The sequence below is a fragment of the Micromesistius poutassou genome (assembly GCF_964030765.1).
Source record: "Micromesistius poutassou genome assembly, contig: SCAFFOLD_974, whole genome shotgun sequence".
Lineage (NCBI taxonomy): Eukaryota > Metazoa > Chordata > Actinopteri > Gadiformes > Gadidae > Micromesistius > Micromesistius poutassou.
Genome location: NW_028180031.1, coordinates 1 through 18,833, shown reverse-complemented (window position 1 = coordinate 18,833; position 18,833 = coordinate 1). Strand labels below are relative to the sequence as shown.

Here is an 18,833-nt window from a genome sequence, read left to right as displayed (position 1 = left end):
GGGTTGTGTGTGTGGGAGAGAGAGGGTTGTGTGTGTGTGTGTGAGAGAGAGAGGGTTGTGTGTGTGGGAGAGAGAGGGTTGTGTGTGTGTGAGAGAGAGGGTTGTGTGTGTGTGTGGGAGAGAGAGGGTTGTGTGTGCGTGAGAGAGGGTTGTGTGTGTGTGGGAGAGAGAGGGTTGTGTGTGTGGGAGAGAGAGGGTTGTGTGTGTGTGAGAGAGAGGGTTGTGTGTGTGTGAGAGAGAGAGAGGGTTGACGTGTGTCTTACTTGCGAGCTTCGACTCTGGCCTCAGAGTCTGCATCTCCGAGACCCTTCTTGATACTGTCGACGAGGACTGCTGTGTGTCTGGACGGGTAAAGAATAAAAAGGAAAAAATACATGAGAAATTTCAACATTATAAGTCCTAGAAATCAATTGCAATTATCAAACAGAAATACTGCGCAAACGTTAAGTAAGTAAACAAAAGTGATGGGATGGTTGTGTGTGTGTGTGAGACGGTATCTTGGGCTCACCTCTCCAGAGAGTGGGTCTGCCACTCCTGTAGCAGCAGGTCCAGGAAGTCAAAGCAGCGCCTGAGAAACACATACAGCGCACAGACCACGCGTCACGCACTCCTTCATCATCATCATCATCAGGACCATTGTGGAGCTTCTTACCTTCGGACTGCCACAGACTTGCACGTGCAGTTACTAGTGATGAGGGGTATCAGTCTGGGAACGTGAGTGTGCTGCAGAGAGAGAGAGATGGCGAGAGAGAGAGAGAGAGAGAGAGATAAGAGCACAGATATATATATTTAGACAGTCAATGGCTATGATAATATCAAAAGCTGTAACATTTTGTTTTACAGAAACATTTGAGGCATGAGACCTTTGAGAGAGAGTGAGAGCGAAAGCAAGAGAGAGAGAGAGAGCGAGACAGTGAGAGACAGACACAGAGACAGAGAGAGACAGACACAGAGACCGAGAGAGACAGACACAGAGAGAGACAGAGACAGAGAGAGACGGAGACAGACAGAGAGCAACAGAGACCGAGAGAGACGGAAACAGGGACAGACAGAGACAGAGAGTGTGTGTGTGTGTGTGTGTGTGTGTGTGTGTGTGTGTGTGTGTGTGTGTCTCACGCGTATGATGAAGCGAATGGCGAACACCCCGGAGGTGGCCATGACTTTGGCGCAGTTGGGGATGAGGTTGAAGAGGATGGGCACGATGGCCTCGGCTCCGTGGTCGAACTTGTTCCCCAGCACCATGGACAAGTTGCTGAGCGCACACAAAAAGAGGAGTCACAAACACGGCCTCTGGGAACACATGTGTCACCGCCAGCATCTTCAATAACCATCAGTGTTCCTACACTCCAATGAACGGCACATGGACCTTCTTCCTAATGTATTCATTGTGTTAAGAGTCTGTCTCGGTAGCCATCCACTGAATAACTCGTCTAAGGACAGTGCGGGCGGGGGGCGGTAAGGTGACGACTACTCTATGATCCAGCAGGCTGACGCGATACAGCAGAATTTGTTGGGGAAGATGGCAGAGCTCGGAAAAGAGAAACGGCAACGAGTTACCCGTTACATTACGGAGATGTTGTGAGGGAGAAAACTCACTCACATGGGCTGACGTGGCTGAGGCTTTCAGAAGGGGAATTTAACAACAAGTGTATTTCTACAGTGGCAGACTACAAGGTGTCGATTTGAAGCCTTTAAAGACACACACCTTTTTTTGTGTTTTTTTCCCCCCCCGCTAATTACGCGCCTACAGATCCCTGCCTGTCCAGCCACGTGATTGGTTCAGCCAACATGAGGCGATAGAACATGAAATGCTTGTGCTTGTGTGCACGCGTGTGCTTGTGCGTGTGCGCTTGTGCGTGTGCGTGTGCGTGTGTGCACGTGTGTGTGTACTCACGCCACGGTGATGCAGGCCTCGCGCACCACCTGCGAGCGCAGGTCCTTGGCGGACAGCTTGAAGGCCCCGTCCAGCAGACGCAGGTGCTGGTAGAAGCAGTCGTAGTCGGCCGCGCCGGCCGCCAGCAGGGAGCGCACCTTCTTCATCTGTGTGGGCGGACGGGACAGGACCAGAGCACCAATCAGAGACCAGAGAGAGGGACAACATTGAAGAACGGCGCCTTCACGCTCATAGACCTCTGGAGAATAAGTCCCGCCTCCGAGGCTCCCGGTTCCCTCGGTCAAACGTCTACGGGGAGTAACATGTTTGGGGTTTATGAATGATCGTAACATAACAAACTCTGTAGGTGGCGGAGAAGTGAAAGCTGCGTCACGTTTTCAACTACAACCGTTCTCATCTAGTTTCAACTGGGTTTTTGGATTTTAAAGTAGCATTAATAATCGTTTACTACTTTAATGGCACCGACAATCCAAAAAAGCCAGTCAAAACTAGATGGTAAAAGTGTGCAGTTCAAAACGTGACGCAGCTTTTACTTCTCCGCCCCCTACAGAGTTTGTTGTGTACGATCATTCATAAACCCCAAACATGTTACTCCCCGTAGACGTTTGACCGAGGGAACCGGGAGACCTCTGGGGGCGGGACTTATTCTCCAGAGGTCTATTCTGAAGCAGTAGGAATTCAAGTCAAGTGATGTCGGTGTAGTGAGGGGCTGGCTCACACCGGATTGTTCCACGAGAAATATTATTCTTTGGAAAGAGGAGTGGTGCAGAGCGACCCGCGCTGATTGATGAAGTGATGCCGCTCACTCAAGTGATCCAACGTAAACCTGCGGTCGCAGCATCGCTGTCGGGGTCATGTGAGGACTGCGTGTGCTGGAGTCCTCAGTGAATCGATGTCTACAGTTGGCAGCTGGGCCATTAGGGGCAGCGTTGGCATTAGTCCGTGTTTAGAGTGTGTGTATTACAAAAGGAGAAACAGAGTATAAATTTAGTTAATTGAGTGTCTGAGTGCATGGGGATGTGTGGGTCTCTGTGTGTGTGTGTGTGTGTGTGTGTGTGTGTGGTGTCTGTCTGTCTGTCTGTCTGTCTGTCTGTGCACTGACCGCCGCGTCCCTCTGGTCCCAGTGTGTGTGTGTGTGTGTGTGTGTGTGTGTGTGTGTGTGTGTGCGCACTGACCGCCGCGGCCCTCTGGTCCCAGTGTGTGTGTGTGTGTGTGTGTGTGTGTGTGTGTGTGTGTGTGTGTGTGTGTGCGCACTGACCGCCGCGGCCCTCTGGTCCCAGTGTGTGTGTGTGTGTGTGTGTGTGTGTGTGTGTGTGTGTGTGCGCACTGACCGCCGCGGCCCTCTGGTCCCAGTGTGTGTGTGTGTGTGTGTGTGTGTGTGTGTGTGTGTGTGTGTGTGTGTGTGTGTGTGTGTGTGTGTGTGTGTGTGTGTGTGTGTGTGTGTGTGTGCGCACTGACCGCCGCGGCCCTCTGGTCCCAGTCGTGTTTGTCGTCAGAGCAGACCTCGCGGATCTTGTTCAGGTTGTCCTCCAGGTCCCTGGCCGAGTAGATCTGCAGAGCAGGGGGAGGAAGTGATGAGCTGGTGCGCCAATGCTCCACAACCCAAAGGGCGAGGTTCCTTATGCCGCTTTTCCACCGACAGTATCAGCTCGACTCGACTCGCTTTGGTCGCGTTTCCATCTAAAAAAGTACCTCTTCAATGTGGGCGGGTCGTAGAAAAGAACCTCTCCACCATGGGCGGGTCGTCATTAGGTTTTAATCACGGGAGACGCGATTCCCGGGAAATCTGAATCTGATCAAGACTATTTCCTGATTCCCGGGAAAGGTTATGATGGGAAATAAAATAAAATAAAAAGCGCTAAATGACTGCGCGTCTATTGTTGTCATACGGTAACGTTGATGGAGGCGAAACTCGAGCCCTAGGAAAGGAACGACACTAAAACGAAACGGCGAAACGCTGATCCTCCGGAGCCGGACACACACAACCACGCTGGACACACACAACCACGCCCGACACACACAACCACGCCCGACACACACAACCACGTCCGACACACACAACCACGCGCAGCCTAACTCTAGCCCCGGGAAAGGAGCGACACACACGGCGAAACGCTATGTTCCCCTTCGGGAGCGGGTTCATGGACTCTAGCCACGCCGGACACAACTTAACTTTGAGTGATTATTCCCATTTACAGCCGCTGGCCAATCAGTTGCCAGCAGCCTGTTTACGTCACACAAAAGTACCTACTCCGCTCGCTTGGAACCTCGACGGAGGTAGTACTAAAAAAAAGTACCCGGTACTAGGTACCAGGTACTTTTTTTGCCAATGGAAACGCAAAAAAGGCGTGGCGAGTCGAGTCGAGTCGAGCTGGTACTGGCGGTGGAAAAGCGGCATTAGATGTCCTGGACTACATGTCACCGTCTGTAATCCATTAACTACTAGGCTCCAGGTAGAGACTGCCCAGGGTGGCTTAAATGGAACGTGAGACTGTGTGTGTGTGTGTGTGTGTGTGTGTGTGTGTGTGTGTGTGTGTGTGTGTGTGTGTGTGTGTGTGTGTGTGTGTGTGTGTTACCTGCACTTGGGGGACATCGGTGAAGGCCTTGATGAAGTCCTCCTCGTCGATGCCCCCGGCTCCTCCTTCCTTGGATGCTGGAAGGAGAGTTAATGTTGAGTTAATATTGATTATGTTGAGTCAGCGTGTGCACAAGCTGCCGTTGAGACCAGCCGTTCTAGACGTCTGCATGGCTTTGTCTAATTCAGTTGGAATGACCACAGCACACACAGATGAAGCCTGCGTTATGGACATCCTGCCTGGAATGGCTGCTCAGACAAAGCTCTCTGGGGACTGAGAGAGAGAGAGAGAGAGAGAGAGAGAGAGAGAGAGAGAGAGAGCGTGTGCGTGCTAGGTAGTGAGATAAGAAGAGGAGCAGAAGAGGGGATGCGACCGACCGTGCGTGCGTGCGTGTATGTCTGACAGAGTGTGAAGTGAAGAACGGCACGATGCTACAAAAGGTGATCACCCCAAAACCAACATGGCCACGCTCTGAGCTCAGTATCACGACGCCGAAGATTCCCCCCCGACACATGACACTGTCCTCCTTCTGTAGTCCTGTACACTGAAGATCTACCGGCAAACTAATACCAGGGCGCCTCCGCTGGTTCTGTGGAAACCAACCATCACAACGAGGCCGTGTTGACCACCAAGCTTAGCGCTGAGCTCTGAGCAGGTCCTTGTTTTCTGCATTACTGTGTTCGCCTTGGAATGACGACAGCATATTCTCCCCCCCCCCCCCCCCCTCTCTCTCTCTCTCTGCGTCTGAGTGGGTGGGCGGGCGGGTGGGAGGCGGCGGGAGGAATTGGCATAATGTGTGGGAGGCATCTGTGGTCTGAAACACTGCTGGAGGCTGGAGGCTGGGGTCGCTCGGCCAAGCATCGATGAAAAAGCGTTGTTTGAAAATGATGCAATGTATAAATTATATGGGAAAACCAACTGAAAAAAAACTAAACTAATCAAATACCGGTGTTGGTGAGCCGGGTTCAAAATAAGTTTGCTTGGCATAAAAATAGCAGTAGTTAAAATAGTATAAGCCAAAATAAATCCTAGCGAAGCTAATATATGCTAAGCCTCGCAGCCATCCCTTTGCAGTTTAAAGTGATTTCTATCTCATGGTGGCTATACTCCTACATACACAATGGATATATTGATACGCGTGAGATGTTTTCATTTTTCCGCTGACTGTTGTACCTTTTATATTTAAACTTCATACAGCCATGTCTGCTCCATCAAACAGCGAGAGCAAGAGTCTCATTCCCTTCAGCCTAACTCAAAACAGCTCGCTAACCAGATTCCCTGAGGCAGAAATCCTGTTGAGCAATTCCATTGGCTGAGTGTCTGTAGCCGGCCAACCAGATGTCAGGGACACAGATCCCCGGCAGACATGTTTCACATCTCTTGAAGACTGCTTGTTCAGGGGATGTGCGTGTGTATGCGTGTGTGTGTGTGTGTGTGTGTGTGCGTGCGTGTGTGTGTGCGTGCCTGGGATCGACCGTGCGGTTGTGGAAACACGCATTATTTCTGACAGAGGCAAAAAACAAGATAGGAGATACAGAGAAATCAATAGGGAGAGAGAGAAAGAGAGGTGGGGAGAGAAAGAGAGGGAGAGAGAAAGAGAGGGAGAGAGGTGGGGAGAGAAAGAGAGGGAGAGAGAAAGAGAGGGAGAGGTGGGGAGAGAAAGAGAGGGAGAGGGAGAGAAAGAGAATCAGAGACAGAGAGAGAGAGAGAAAGGGGTGGAGAGAGGAGAGGAGAGAGAGAGAGAGAAAGAGAGGTGGGGAGAGAAAGAGAGGGAGAGAGAAAGAGAGAATCAGAGACAGAGAGAGAAAGAGGTGGAGAGAGAGGTGAGGAGAGAAAGAGAGAAAGGGAGAGAGAGAGGTGGGGAGAGAAAGAGAGGGAGAGAGGTGGGGAGAGAAAGAGAGGGAGAGAAAGAGAATCAGAGACAGAGAGAGAGAAAGAGGTGGAGAGAGGTGAGGAGAGAAATAGAGAGAAAGGGAGAGAGAGAGGTGGGGAGAGAAAGAGAGGGAAAGGGAGAGAGAGAAAGAGGTGGAGAGAGAAAGAGGTGAGGAGAGAGAGAGAGAGAGAGAGAGAGAGAGAGAGAGAGAGAGACCGAGAGAGAGCGAGAGAGGTGGAGAGATGTAGAAAGAAAAGTAGAGAGCGATAGAAAGACAGGTAGAGAGAGAAAGACAGATAGAGAGAGCTAGAGGGAGAGAGGTAGAGATAGAGTATCAATAAAAAAAGAGTATTGTTAACACCAAGTCATTGATCGTGGTTTTAGATGACAGCACGATGAGGGGAATTGGTACAAATGTAGCGAATGCAAGGCTATGGCTTTGCTCTACGTTGAGAAAGTCTACTCTAACCGCCAGGTCCAGCAAAGCTAGTGTAAGTAAGCTAGTAAGCTAGTGTGTGTGCCATAGAGCACGCTGCATTATCAATGTGGGTTCCAATTTCAATTCAAATTGATGGCAGGTGGACCTTTATTTGAACTGAAAAGGAATAGCGGACGTCTTACAGAACAATGTGTACTTGATGAACAGTCATTCAGGATTCCTGACGTTAAAGCAAAACCACTATACTATTATGCTGTGAAAAAAAAGGAAATATGGGAATGTGTGACAACCATTGTTATTGTTGAAATGAATGCAGAGGCTTATTCTGCACGTAAGGCAGATTCTAATGAGCCCTGCTTGATAACAGCAAACAGACAAAGGCTGTAGCTAAGGTACATATCTGGAGAGAGTTGTTTAGTAATTCATATACAGTTCAGTCCAGTATCAAGTCCTTCAGAGTGCTACGAATTGAAAATTGCAAAAGCATTGCATTCACCAGACCCCATTTAGTGCTTGATTCCTGTGGGGATTTCAGAGAGCAGTTTGAAAAGGCATGACCAAAAATCAAACCGAAGGTCCTACACATGAAGCTAAAGCATGTCAACTATGGTTAACCAGGTAACCCTCCGCTTACGAACGCAATCACACCCTGATCTCCTCTGGTACCAGCTTTACCAATGCAAGCACGCTGTGATTTACCTGATAGCCATTTTCAAAGCCATGGATGGGCTAGCTAACTTTGCTGGGGGCAATGGCGGCCACAAAATGGAGAAGCACACACCTGGGGTCTATTTTTAGAGCTATAGGACCTCTAGCTGTTAAACCGGTGGAACAAAGTCAAAAGTTACCATTTCGTCTTGTTTTGTTTGAAATACTTATTTGTTACATCTCTGACGTCACGTCAAACGTAACCTCACAAATCAGACTACATATTGATATCTATAGTCTGATGTCTGACGGCAGACTGCTCAAATCGGGGGTGAATTTGTCCGCACCTTGCAATTTGTCACGAACAATCGTGTTGCCGGAAGCAGGAGTCTGTAAGGGGGGGGGGTGATTGGCGAACACAAAACCGGGCCGGCACTAGCGTCGTCCGCTCACGCAGACGAGTGTTCTTTGGATGGAGTCGCTCCGTAACAACACAGTGGTGGTAAATGGTAAATGGACTGCATTTATATAGCGCATTTTCTGTAACCAGTGGCCACCCAAAGCGCTTTACAATATTGCCTGACATTCACCCATTCACACACCCATTCTCACGCCGACGGCGGCGTCAGCCATGCAAGGCGACAGCCAGCACGTCGGGAGCAGTTAGGGTTAGGTGTCTCGCTCAGGGACACCTCGACACTCTCGCTAGGAGGAGCCGGGGATCGAACCAGCAACCTTGCGGTTATCAGCCAACCCGCTCTACCCCCTGAGCTAATGCCGCCCTAATGCTGGTGACCCCCGCCCAGACCGGAGGGGACGGCTGGACCCCAGACGGCCTCAGGTGTGACTAAAGGGACGGTGTGTGTGTGTGTGTGTGTGTGTGTGTGTGTGTGTGTGTGTGACGGTGGGAGGACGTACTGAGCTTGGAGCCGGTGGCGCTGGGCCGGCGGGCGGCTGCGGACTCCGCAGGCTTCTTGGGGACTTTGGGCACCTTGAAGGCCGCCTGGCCCGAGGTCGGACGGCTCCCGTCCACACTGTCGTCATCCTCGAAGCTCCGGTCTGAGGCAGGGACGGGTCGGAAGAGAGAGAGAGAGAGGGAGGGAGAGAGAGAGAGAAAATGTAAGTATTCAAAGTGATATTACGGATGGTAAAGGTTAAAAAGTATTTCCAACTGCAAGGAAATGAACAGATCCTTTATAGCGGCTCGGATTATGGCTGAAGATTGACCATAAATGAGCATGTTGACATAAGGACAACATCAAACGTAAAGGAGAATGACTGACTGTAGTTTCTTTTTTCGATTAAGGCATAACTAAAGGCTTGGATTAAGTCCTGTTTGTGACTTATTGACCTGTACATTTTCTTATTTAATCTCCACAGAGGCGAGGAAGTAATAGAGTTGAGATGTAAGGGTCAGAGCTTGGTCAGCGATCCGTAAAATCAATACTAATCACCCCCCAAACACACAAACACGACTTGTTATGGAAAGTACTTTTGCAATGCTGCATCATAAATAGCCAAGGACTCTCTCTCACACTCACACACACACACACACACACACACACACACACACACACACACACACACACACACACACACACACAACACACCAGGTGTGATATCTAGCTAGCATGAATCATCTGATTGCTAGCATTAATCAATACATGGTAGTACTGATATGTTATCAATCTCTTAACATTTACTTGTCCTGGCTGAACCCCTGTGGAAGAAGCACACTAACACACACACACACACACACACACACACACACACAGAGATAAGACACACAGACACTCCCTCCCTCTCACACAGCCAGCCAGGCTGGAGACCGCCGATCAGAGGGCTAGCATGAGAACGCCGTCGCACTCCTGTTGCTCTGACAACACGCCGGCGCGCAGCATGCAGGAATGCGCCAAAGCCACGACCACACCACACCTTGACTTATCAGCGACTATACTGCACACACACACACACACACACACTCAAAATAAATCAATGGCTGCATCGAAATGCACACATGCACACGAGGCCGAATGACACACGGCGCAACACAGGTCTCCACCGGGAACGCTGCCACCCTGCGATGACCGGCGAGAGCCAGGCAGCGCGGTGGGTCTAAAAATACAGGAGGATGTCAAAGAGAAAGCCAGGAGTCCGTCCACCAAGGACAGGCTGCCTCTCCGGACTCACGGTCACAGATACGCTGACAGATGAGACGCCTCATATCTCCTGGACGGTGTGGTGGTGGTGGTGGTGGTGGTGGTGGGTCTCCGCCGACCCCCTCACCCCAAACTACCTCTTCCCCCGAAGCGGATCTCAACACGGAAAGACATGCACACCAGTGTTCCTCTCACACACACACACACACACGCACGCGCGCACACACACACACACACACTCACTCACACACGCAGCCGGGGAGGATGCTACATGCACATCTAGCGCTACTGTGTCGGAAGCAGAACCGCTATACTACTGCCGGCATTTTCCATTTCTCTCCCTCTCCCTCCTTCGCTCTCACACCCTAAACATCGCCCCTCCTCCTCCTCCGCAGCCTCACAGCCAATCACTGGCGAGATGACATCATGGTGAAGCAGCCAGTGCGGAGGCTGTATGCGCGTGTGTCTCTCTGTGTGTATGCGCGAGAAATACCCCCGTTGGAGTGAATGAGGGAGCGAAAGGAGCGACACCCGTGGAATATTAACCAGTCTTGTTGCTGCTGAACCTGCCCGGTTCATTACCATTGAAACCACACAAGAGCAGCAGCCACCCTCGCTGGTACTGCCTTAACCCTAGAATCACTGCTGACTGTCTAGCCATACACAGACAAAAAGATAGGGAGGAGTGTGTGTGTGTGTGTGTGTGTGTGTGTGTGTGTGTGTGTGTGTGTGTGTGTGTGTGTGTGTGTGTGTGTGTGTGTGTGTGTGTGTGGGGGGGGGGGGGGGGTTAAAGCCACACCCCTCCAGCTGAGACCTTCTCCCCTCCTCTCTCTCTCTCTCCCCCCGCCCCACCCCCACCCCCACCCCCACACACACACACACACACACACACACACACACACACACACACACACACGTCATATAGAAATCCTGGATCATGTTGAATAAAATGCATTAGCAATGATGTTGGTGTTGGTGCCAGGTGTCACGCCCGTGCCAGACCTTTGCAGGGTCCACACTGACCCATCTGGGGTCCATTTAAATACAGTTCACCATCAGCAGAACGGGGTCTGGATACGGTTAGCCTACAACCACAGCTCAAGCTACCGTCCTCCGCTATGCATGCATTTGTCCACACATTTTTAAACCTCTGAAAAAGCTTGCATAACAAAGTAGTACTATGTGGGCCAGCAAATGTACTGATGTAGAAACATTAAACCCTTACATTCACAGCCAAAGATACTTTCAGACATATTCCAATGGGAAATACAGTATATATATATATATAAGGGATGCACCGAAATTTCAGCCACCGAAAATTTTCGGCCGAAAATGGCCCAAAAGCGCATTTTCAGCTTTCGCCCGAAACACTTTTATCACCGAAACAAAAACCGCGGCCAGCACACGCTTGTCTGGATAAGCGCCTCTGCGCCATAGATCATCAGTGAAACATTTTGAAACAAATGACACCTCTAGCTAAATGTAGTAATCTAGAGAACCAGCTACAACCTTGTTTTCATCCAAACGAGCCGTCTTTAGCGACGGCTCGCTATGAGGCATTGCATTGTCCAACTCCATGTCTTTAATGAACACCTGCAAGTCCTGATCTGAATACAGGACTTGAAGTTCAGACCTCAGGCTCCCTGAATCAAAGTGATGGCCAACTACCAAAAGGATATTATACTTGAACAAGGAAATGTGGGAATTATGTTAAACTGAAGCAAGGAATTGTATAAGTGTATGAAATGTACAATGAAAATTGAAGAAGCATTATCCAAAGACCGTCGACTTTCGACGCACTAAAAAAAGCTGTTCTATGCAGCCCCATTGAAGTGGATAGACGCTGAGCTTCAACAGGCAAATGCACTGTGACGCTACGGGAATGTATGAGAAGGAAATCGAGTCAGTCGACCTGCGATAAGCAGCTGATTCTGAACGAACTCGTCTTTGAGATGGACGTGTTCTAACGCATTTTTAGTCAATGAAATCTTAACACAACAGTATATATTTGACCATTTAATTTTGACATTTTAGGGGAAGCTGAGCTTCCCTTGCAGTCTTAGAGAAATCGCCACTGATATATATATATATATATATATATATATATAAATAAATATATATATGAACTCCAAAATAGTTTCACCTAACCGAGAACTAAAGACATTAAATATGTACACCCTTTAGCTATTGTGGGGTGTGTTGAAGACATCATTAAGTTAATTCCTTTTAGAGGACACAAATAGCATCACATTGATAATGCCACTAAAACGGCCAGCATCTATTGGATGCTGAGAGTGGCTGCAGGCTATTGCTAACTACGAACTATTTAGTGAGAAATCAGCCATTAAGAATTAACTAGCAGTATTAGCACAACTTCCACAACGGACAGAGAGGTCTACGCACCTATAAGAATACAGGTGTAAAACAAACAGAGAGAGCGAGAGAGATATGGGTAGAGAGAGATAGAGAGAGAGAGAGAGGTAGAGAGAGAGAGAGAGGTAGAGAGGTAGAGAGAGAGAGAGGTAGAGAGAGGTAGAGAGAGAGAGAGAGAGAGAGAGAGAGAGAGAGAGAGTCACGGGTGGGCGGCAGTAGAGGAGATCACTCATGGTTGGCAGACTGCTCGCATGCTGTTGCCATGGTGACCTGCACGGGCCAGTTAAAAGAGCAGCAGGTAAAAAATACAAAACAGGCACGCTCGCTTTGACTCAACCCCCGCAGCACGGTGTGCGCTTGTTGCCTGTTCCCAAACTTATTATCGGAATGGAGGTGATGGTGATACAAGGTAAACACACACACACACACACACACACACACATATACACACACACACACACACACACACACACACCCAAACTGTGCTTCTGCGTTGTCATGGAAACCCCTGCCAGACACGGCCATCATCTACGGGCGGTTTGGTAGTCGGTGGTGTGACAGACTTGGTCTGGGGGACCGTTGACATGCACTAGGAGCCTCTCGGCTGATGATGTTTATACTGAGAAACGCTAATCCACAAAAGGGAACAACGCCGCTGCCGTTTCCTGTACTGACAGAGGACGAATAGATTCCACTCACGCTTCCACTCGAGTTACAAGAAAGGTCAAATCAAATCCTCATTACTCAGTCGTTTAACTCCCTCAGACCACTAGGGGGCAGCCCTCCGTCAGCCCGACAACAAACGCCAGCATACATTGAGCTCTTGCAGAAAGGAACATGTGTGTGCGTGTGCGTGTGTGTGCGGGTGTGCGTGTGCGCGCATGTGCGTATGCGTGCGTAGATCGATGGATGGGAGAGAAGCGAGAGCTTGTAATCAGCTTTAAAACTGCAATAGCGGGCCAAGTTTCCCCCATTCTCACCAAGGTCCGTGTGTCTGTGTCATGCATGCTTGGTGTGTTGCCAGAAACGACAGCCAAGCACCCAGGCTTAGACCACAACCAAACCTGGATGGCCACGGACAAATCTGGTAACTTTTCTAAATAAATGTTCTTTTTTCTTCTTCTTTGTAAATGTTTTCACATATACCCTTTTTAAGAATAAGTGTTGTGACAGATCCATGGGTAGACAAGTAAACAACTGATGATTCGGCTCAGTCCATTGGTCATCATGCAATTGTATCCAGCCATGCGAAATAGAGATTCTACACTGCAGAAGATCTGGCGATGCTGTGGACGGACACACACACACACACACACACACACACACACACACACACACACACACACACACACACACACACACACACACACACACACACACACACACACACACACACACACACACACACCAAATATGAGCTCCAATCCCGGAGTCTGCAGAGGGGATTAACCATAACATTGGGATGGAAGCTTCGCCATGGCAACAGGCTCTGATGAAAACGGGGTCATGCCTCCCTCTGCAGAGACGGAGGCGCACTGGAGCAGAATGACTGCTTGTTTTCTGACAGTGCATTCCAGTACGCCGTGCTGTTGCTAATGGTCCTGTGTCGACAGCATAATAACTACATTTGGTATCCTACAGAAATTGCGTGACTGCGTATCTAAGGAGTGTACCAAGGGATCCGAACAAAGAAACGGGTTCACACTGGGTCAAGAGAGGTAAATAAAGACCAAATCGACATTACCATTACTTTCCAGACAAGATTCAGATTGTATTTGTCACATACAACAAATGAATACTGGGATCATTTGCGCAGCAATGTCTGTATGTGGACGGCGGCTTTCAATAATTAAAGAGGTCCAGTACCGTTTGCCCCATATTCTGTCCCACTTATTTGTTCACTCAAAAGAAGAAAGACATTTAACAGAATCTATCCCCACACATAAACCCATTGCATGAATACGTCCTTTTATATTAATATACTCTGGCGACGCCCCTCAGCCGCGTTCATGGCCAATCAGAACGAGACATGGACACAGGGAAAGGCTGCGTCACCAGCGCCCTCACAGCTGGATTACCTCGTAAAGATAAGACCACTGGGATAGTAAAATGCATACCAAGTCCCATGTGGACTGTGGACTGAAGTGATGATCTCAAATATAAAATAAGCCGCCGTTGGCCAGTTTCCCAGTGACCCCACTTTGGGGTCCCGGCATTCATGCAACCGCAGTAAGACTAAACCCATAACACAACACGCTGAGAAGGCTGCAGAGGGGCGTGGCAGGAGCCTGCTCCCGCTCTGCCTGGCTGGCGGCAGGTCCCAAGGGGTCAGCCGGAGAGGGAGGCACAGGGGGGGGGAGACAGCCAGGAGACAGGACAAAAGAATGGAGTTTAATAAATATTCGCTATACAGAAACAAAAAAAAAAAAAAAGGGGGGGTTCCCCTGAGCCCTCCATCGATCACAAAGATCCCGGGTTTTGCACCTTTTGAGTTTTCGGTTAGAAGAATATGTGGGGACAAAGCGACCCAAATCAATCAATAACATCCTGCAAAAAAAGTTATCTTTGAAGCAGAAAGGAAGCCACTTCTGAGCTGCACGATGCCGGTTTAATTAACCACAACAAACCCCCCCCCCTCCCCCGCGCCCCCCCCCCTTTACACCCCCACCAATACACCCACAACCTGGATCTGTGTGAGAGACCTCGGGGTGATTGGCACCGACACCAAGCTCATTTCATTCACCATATGCCGACACGTCTTTAGTCTGGGTGCTGGGATCCACACACACATGGGATTAAACACACACACACACACACACACACCACACTCACCGTCGTCTCCGTCTCCCACCGCCATGGTAACAGTGTGTTGTGGGGTCGGACCTCTGCGTGCTGCGCTGTGTCTCTGTCCCCCCTCTGCGCTCTCGCCCTGTTCCCTTAGCTCTGCCTCTCTGAATTGCTGTCTCTCTCTCTGCTCTCTGGGGGAGGGGGGGGGGGGTGGTGTGTGTGTGTGTGTGTGTGTGTGTGTGTGTGTGTGTGTGTGTGTGGTGTGTGTTGTGTGTGTGTTGTGTGTGTGTGTTGTGTGTGTCACGCTGAATCAGAGCAAGGCAGTGACAGGCACGGCTCCCTGACCTGGCTACTGCCAAGACCTCTTTCAGTTTTCTCCCCGGCTCTCTCTCTCTCCCTCTCCCTCCCTCCCTCTCTCTCTCTCTCTCTCTCTCTCTCTCCCTCCCTCTCTCTCTCTCTCCCTCCCTCCCTCCTTCCCTCTCAACCCCATTACTGCTATCTCCCTCTCCCTCTCTCCCTCTCCCTCCCTCCCTCTCTCTCTCCCTCCCTCAACCCCATTACCGCTCTCTCTCTCTCTGTCACACCAACAGCTGCCCCAAAACCCACTGCCAACAGTGAGCCTGAGCGGATGCTGTGGGGGTGAAGAATAGAGTGCTGTGTTTGTTGGTGCTGCAACCGATGGCGTGACTTTGTTATTCCCTCTCTGAAGGTTGAAGTCTGTGCAACCTTGAACAGCCTCACAAACTAAGGCCCTGTCCCACTTCTCAACCTGCCCCTAGATTTGAGCCCTAACCCTAGATTTCAGCCCTAACCCTAGATTTTGCGCGTTCCCGTGATGGGGTAGGGTGTCCCAATACTTAAAGTAGCAAGGGGGGAGTGCTGTTTTCCCCCTTAAAATCAACCCTTGAACACTAGCCAGCTCGGGGGCTGACTTGCAGCTAAGGGCGCTCTCTCAGCTGGAATGAGGGCACTGGAGATATAACAGTAAGACCAAGACATTGCAACAACCAAGATATCACAGTAACCAAGACATTACAACAATGACACATTATGAAATGGAGATCCAAATGGTTCCATTTTCCAACCAGCGTCTTGTGTCCCCATTCGGTCTGTAACCCGCTGGTGGGGTAACTGGGGTAAAAGAATGCTAATCCAGTGCAGGGCTGGTTGATGAATCAATATATATATATCGCGATAAAATCTGCGTCGATAACGATGATATGTTGTTTTTTTTAATACATTTCCTATAATTTCCTTTAATACATTTAACAGAATCCATCCCAGACCCAGGGCCGTGCGATGCGTTGTTGAGTACGATAGGTTAAACCAGCGCACGTTGACGGCCCACAAAGAAACAGAGGGACACCCCGGGACACACGGCGCCGCTACACCCCGGCTATTGGACGCACGTTTCAACATCCACAACCAGTGGGTCTGCTTCATCAGCCAGTACCCAAAAAGAAGAGAAACCAAAGCAATACGAATACATAACCAGTGCAATAAGGTACGGCTAAGGACGTGACGCCAATAAGCACGGTAGACAAACAGGGCTGCAAGAAGCTAGTGAGGGTCACGGATGAGAAACGCGCTGCCTGGGTGAACTCTCGCTCTAGCAGTTAACATATTTACCATTTTATTTATATTTATTATTTTAGTAACTCTAAAATGTTTAAGAGACGTTTGAAACAAGGCATTTGATGGGATGGGAATCACAGCAGTTGTTTACATTATTATTTGATTTGAATTATTCAGTGGCTACGTAAAGCCATGTTGTTTCTGTTGAATGTCACCTATTTGTTCTGATATTTATATTTTATATTATAAACTATAATTAACCTTCTGGTTTCTTTAGGGACCTGTCCTAAGAAGAATATTCTTTAAACTGCAAATTGATCATTATTATTATTATTAATGAATATATATCGTGACAATCATCAACATTGATCAATATTAGGGATGGGCATGATTAATCGATGATCGTCATTGATCGTTAAGGTTCTTGGTTCTTATTGGAATACAGATTTTGTCTTTTTGAATTGTTTCCCGTGTTTAAGAGCGCATTGTTCGGCTTTTACAAGCTCTGCATAGGCCTCATTGACAAAAACATGCTGTATTTTCTATTTTCTACCAACGGAATTATTTTATATAGCCTATAGAAAAATCACAAATAAATCGATAATCTATCGTTCATTTTATCGATGATCGATTAAGGACATTTCTTAAAATGCCCATGCCTAATCAATATCATAAAAAAACATATCTTGATATCATTATGGGCCATGTTGTCCAGCGCTAACCCAGCGCCTTGTTATTGACGTAACCTATTGGATTTCAACCAGAAGAACGGTGAGCCCCTGTGGTGCTGCTGCTGCTCTCGAGGGGCGTGGGATGTGTTGCTCTCTCATTAAAGGGCCTCATGGTGTGCACCGCACAGGGAACACACAGTCACAGCTCGGCCGTGAAGCGAGAGTGCACGCATTTCACTAGAGAACGGCTTCATATGGATTCTCCATTCCGGTGATTATGATTGTTAGCCTTGTTTAAACTCTGGGCTTTAATCAGACCAGTGGTCACAGTACTGAATAGAAAGGACATTAGTTTAAGAGAAATCCACGCCGATGCATTTGGATAATGGTGGTGAGGTCTGTACTGTATGGGTTGGGTTTGATGGACTGGGCGTCAAGACATGCAATGATTTCTCCAGCACTTAGCGATATGGATCCAAGCCGAGCAGGACATGCACATAGTGCTGATGTTGCTAGTATGTAATCTAGTAAGAGGTCACCTTGCAGCGCTGTGGCGACACACAGAATGCAGATGCCAGGTAATGTGAACAAATTGGAGGACGGGGGGGGATGACACCGGAGAGGTGAGAGTTAAGTTAGACAGCCACCATCCCCCAACCCCCTTCCCTAATGCTATTCCCACTGGGTGCTATTGGAGGCAGTATCATGGCAACTGTACACCCCCCCCCCCTGGCCCACAGTGATGCCCCCCCCCCTCCTTCTCCCCTCTCCTCCAGCAGTAGTCAGGCTGAAGCTCCAGCCCCCACTGCCCCACACCTAAAAACAGCATGACGCAAAAGACCCGTCCTACGGCGCCTCTTCAGAACTGACGCCGTGAAGTTGGACCTATATATCTATATAGATATATCTCCATCTGGTTATCTTTCTATATATAAACATATATACATAACCTTAATAATACCACTGTGAAACCTAAGAAGTACCACAAACTACAAATAAACGTTTTCATATGCACCAATGTTATTTCAATTTCGCCAACTTTCCAACACGGAGATGTGTGCATGAGATAAGACCATCGTGGGACGGAGAGACCATCGTGGGACGGAGAGACCATCGTGGGACGGAGAGACCATCGTGGGACGGAGAGACCATCGTGGGACGGAGAGACCATCGTGGGACGGAGAGACCATCGTGGGACGGAGAGACCATCGTGGGTCCAGCATCCATTTCAGAAACACAAATAAAACAGAAACACCAGCCATGCCCCAGAGTTCAATGCAACTCGCCTCTCCTCTTTCTGGTCCAAAGCCGTGTCTGCACCCAGCCAGAAACATCAACAGACACCACAGCCACACACACACGACACGTCACGTAATCCCCTTAGGCGCCGGGCTTTAACCAGGGCTCACTGCACTGCTGGTCCCACCTGGCCAGGTGGCGCCGGCCCCCGCTGTGTGTCCACACATCACACGTCCGTGGGGACGGGGCGGACAGGTAGTCTCAGAGCAGGGGGAGGGGGGGGGGGGGGGGGGCCAAGGGACGCGGAGCTCAAAGTGGACGGAGGAGAGAGACTCACCGTGACTTGGGCTGAGCGCCATGTTGCCAGAGTTCAGCGCGTCATCAAAACGGCCGAGTAACGTCTGGAGCCTGGAGGGGGGGGGGGCAGAGAGGGACGGCAGGTTAGAGACACGTACAGCAGGAGGCAGGGCCGTCCACACACACACACACACACACACACACACACACACACACACACACACACACACACACACACACACACACACACACACACACACACACACACACACACACACACACACACACACACACACACACAC

The 18,833-nt window shown here is 49.5% G+C and overlaps 1 protein-coding gene across 2 annotated transcripts; it reads right to left on the bottom strand.

Moving 5' to 3' along the window:
• Window positions 1-207: 207 nt before the first annotated feature.
• On the bottom strand, window positions 208-18,648 carry LOC311371190 (CLIP-associating protein 2-like). 2 transcript variants are annotated; one of them, XM_084489393.1, is made up of 9 exons: window positions 14,795-14,922; window positions 8,349-8,489; window positions 4,471-4,547; window positions 3,353-3,445; window positions 1,895-2,040; window positions 1,117-1,252; window positions 653-723; window positions 509-568; window positions 208-341 (listed from the first exon to the last, which is right to left on the bottom strand). In XM_084489393.1, exons 1-9 carry the CDS (start codon window positions 14,817-14,819, stop codon window positions 260-262), a joined length of 831 nt encoding a protein of 276 aa, XP_084345519.1. In that variant the 5' UTR covers window positions 14,820-14,922; the 3' UTR covers window positions 208-259. The 2 variants fall into 2 exon arrangements, with proteins under 2 accessions (XP_084345519.1, XP_084345520.1); XM_084489394.1 differs by lacking the exon at window positions 14,795-14,922 and adding an exon at window positions 18,572-18,648 and having other exon boundaries at window positions 244-341.
• Between the last annotated feature and the right edge of the window lie 185 nt (window positions 18,649-18,833).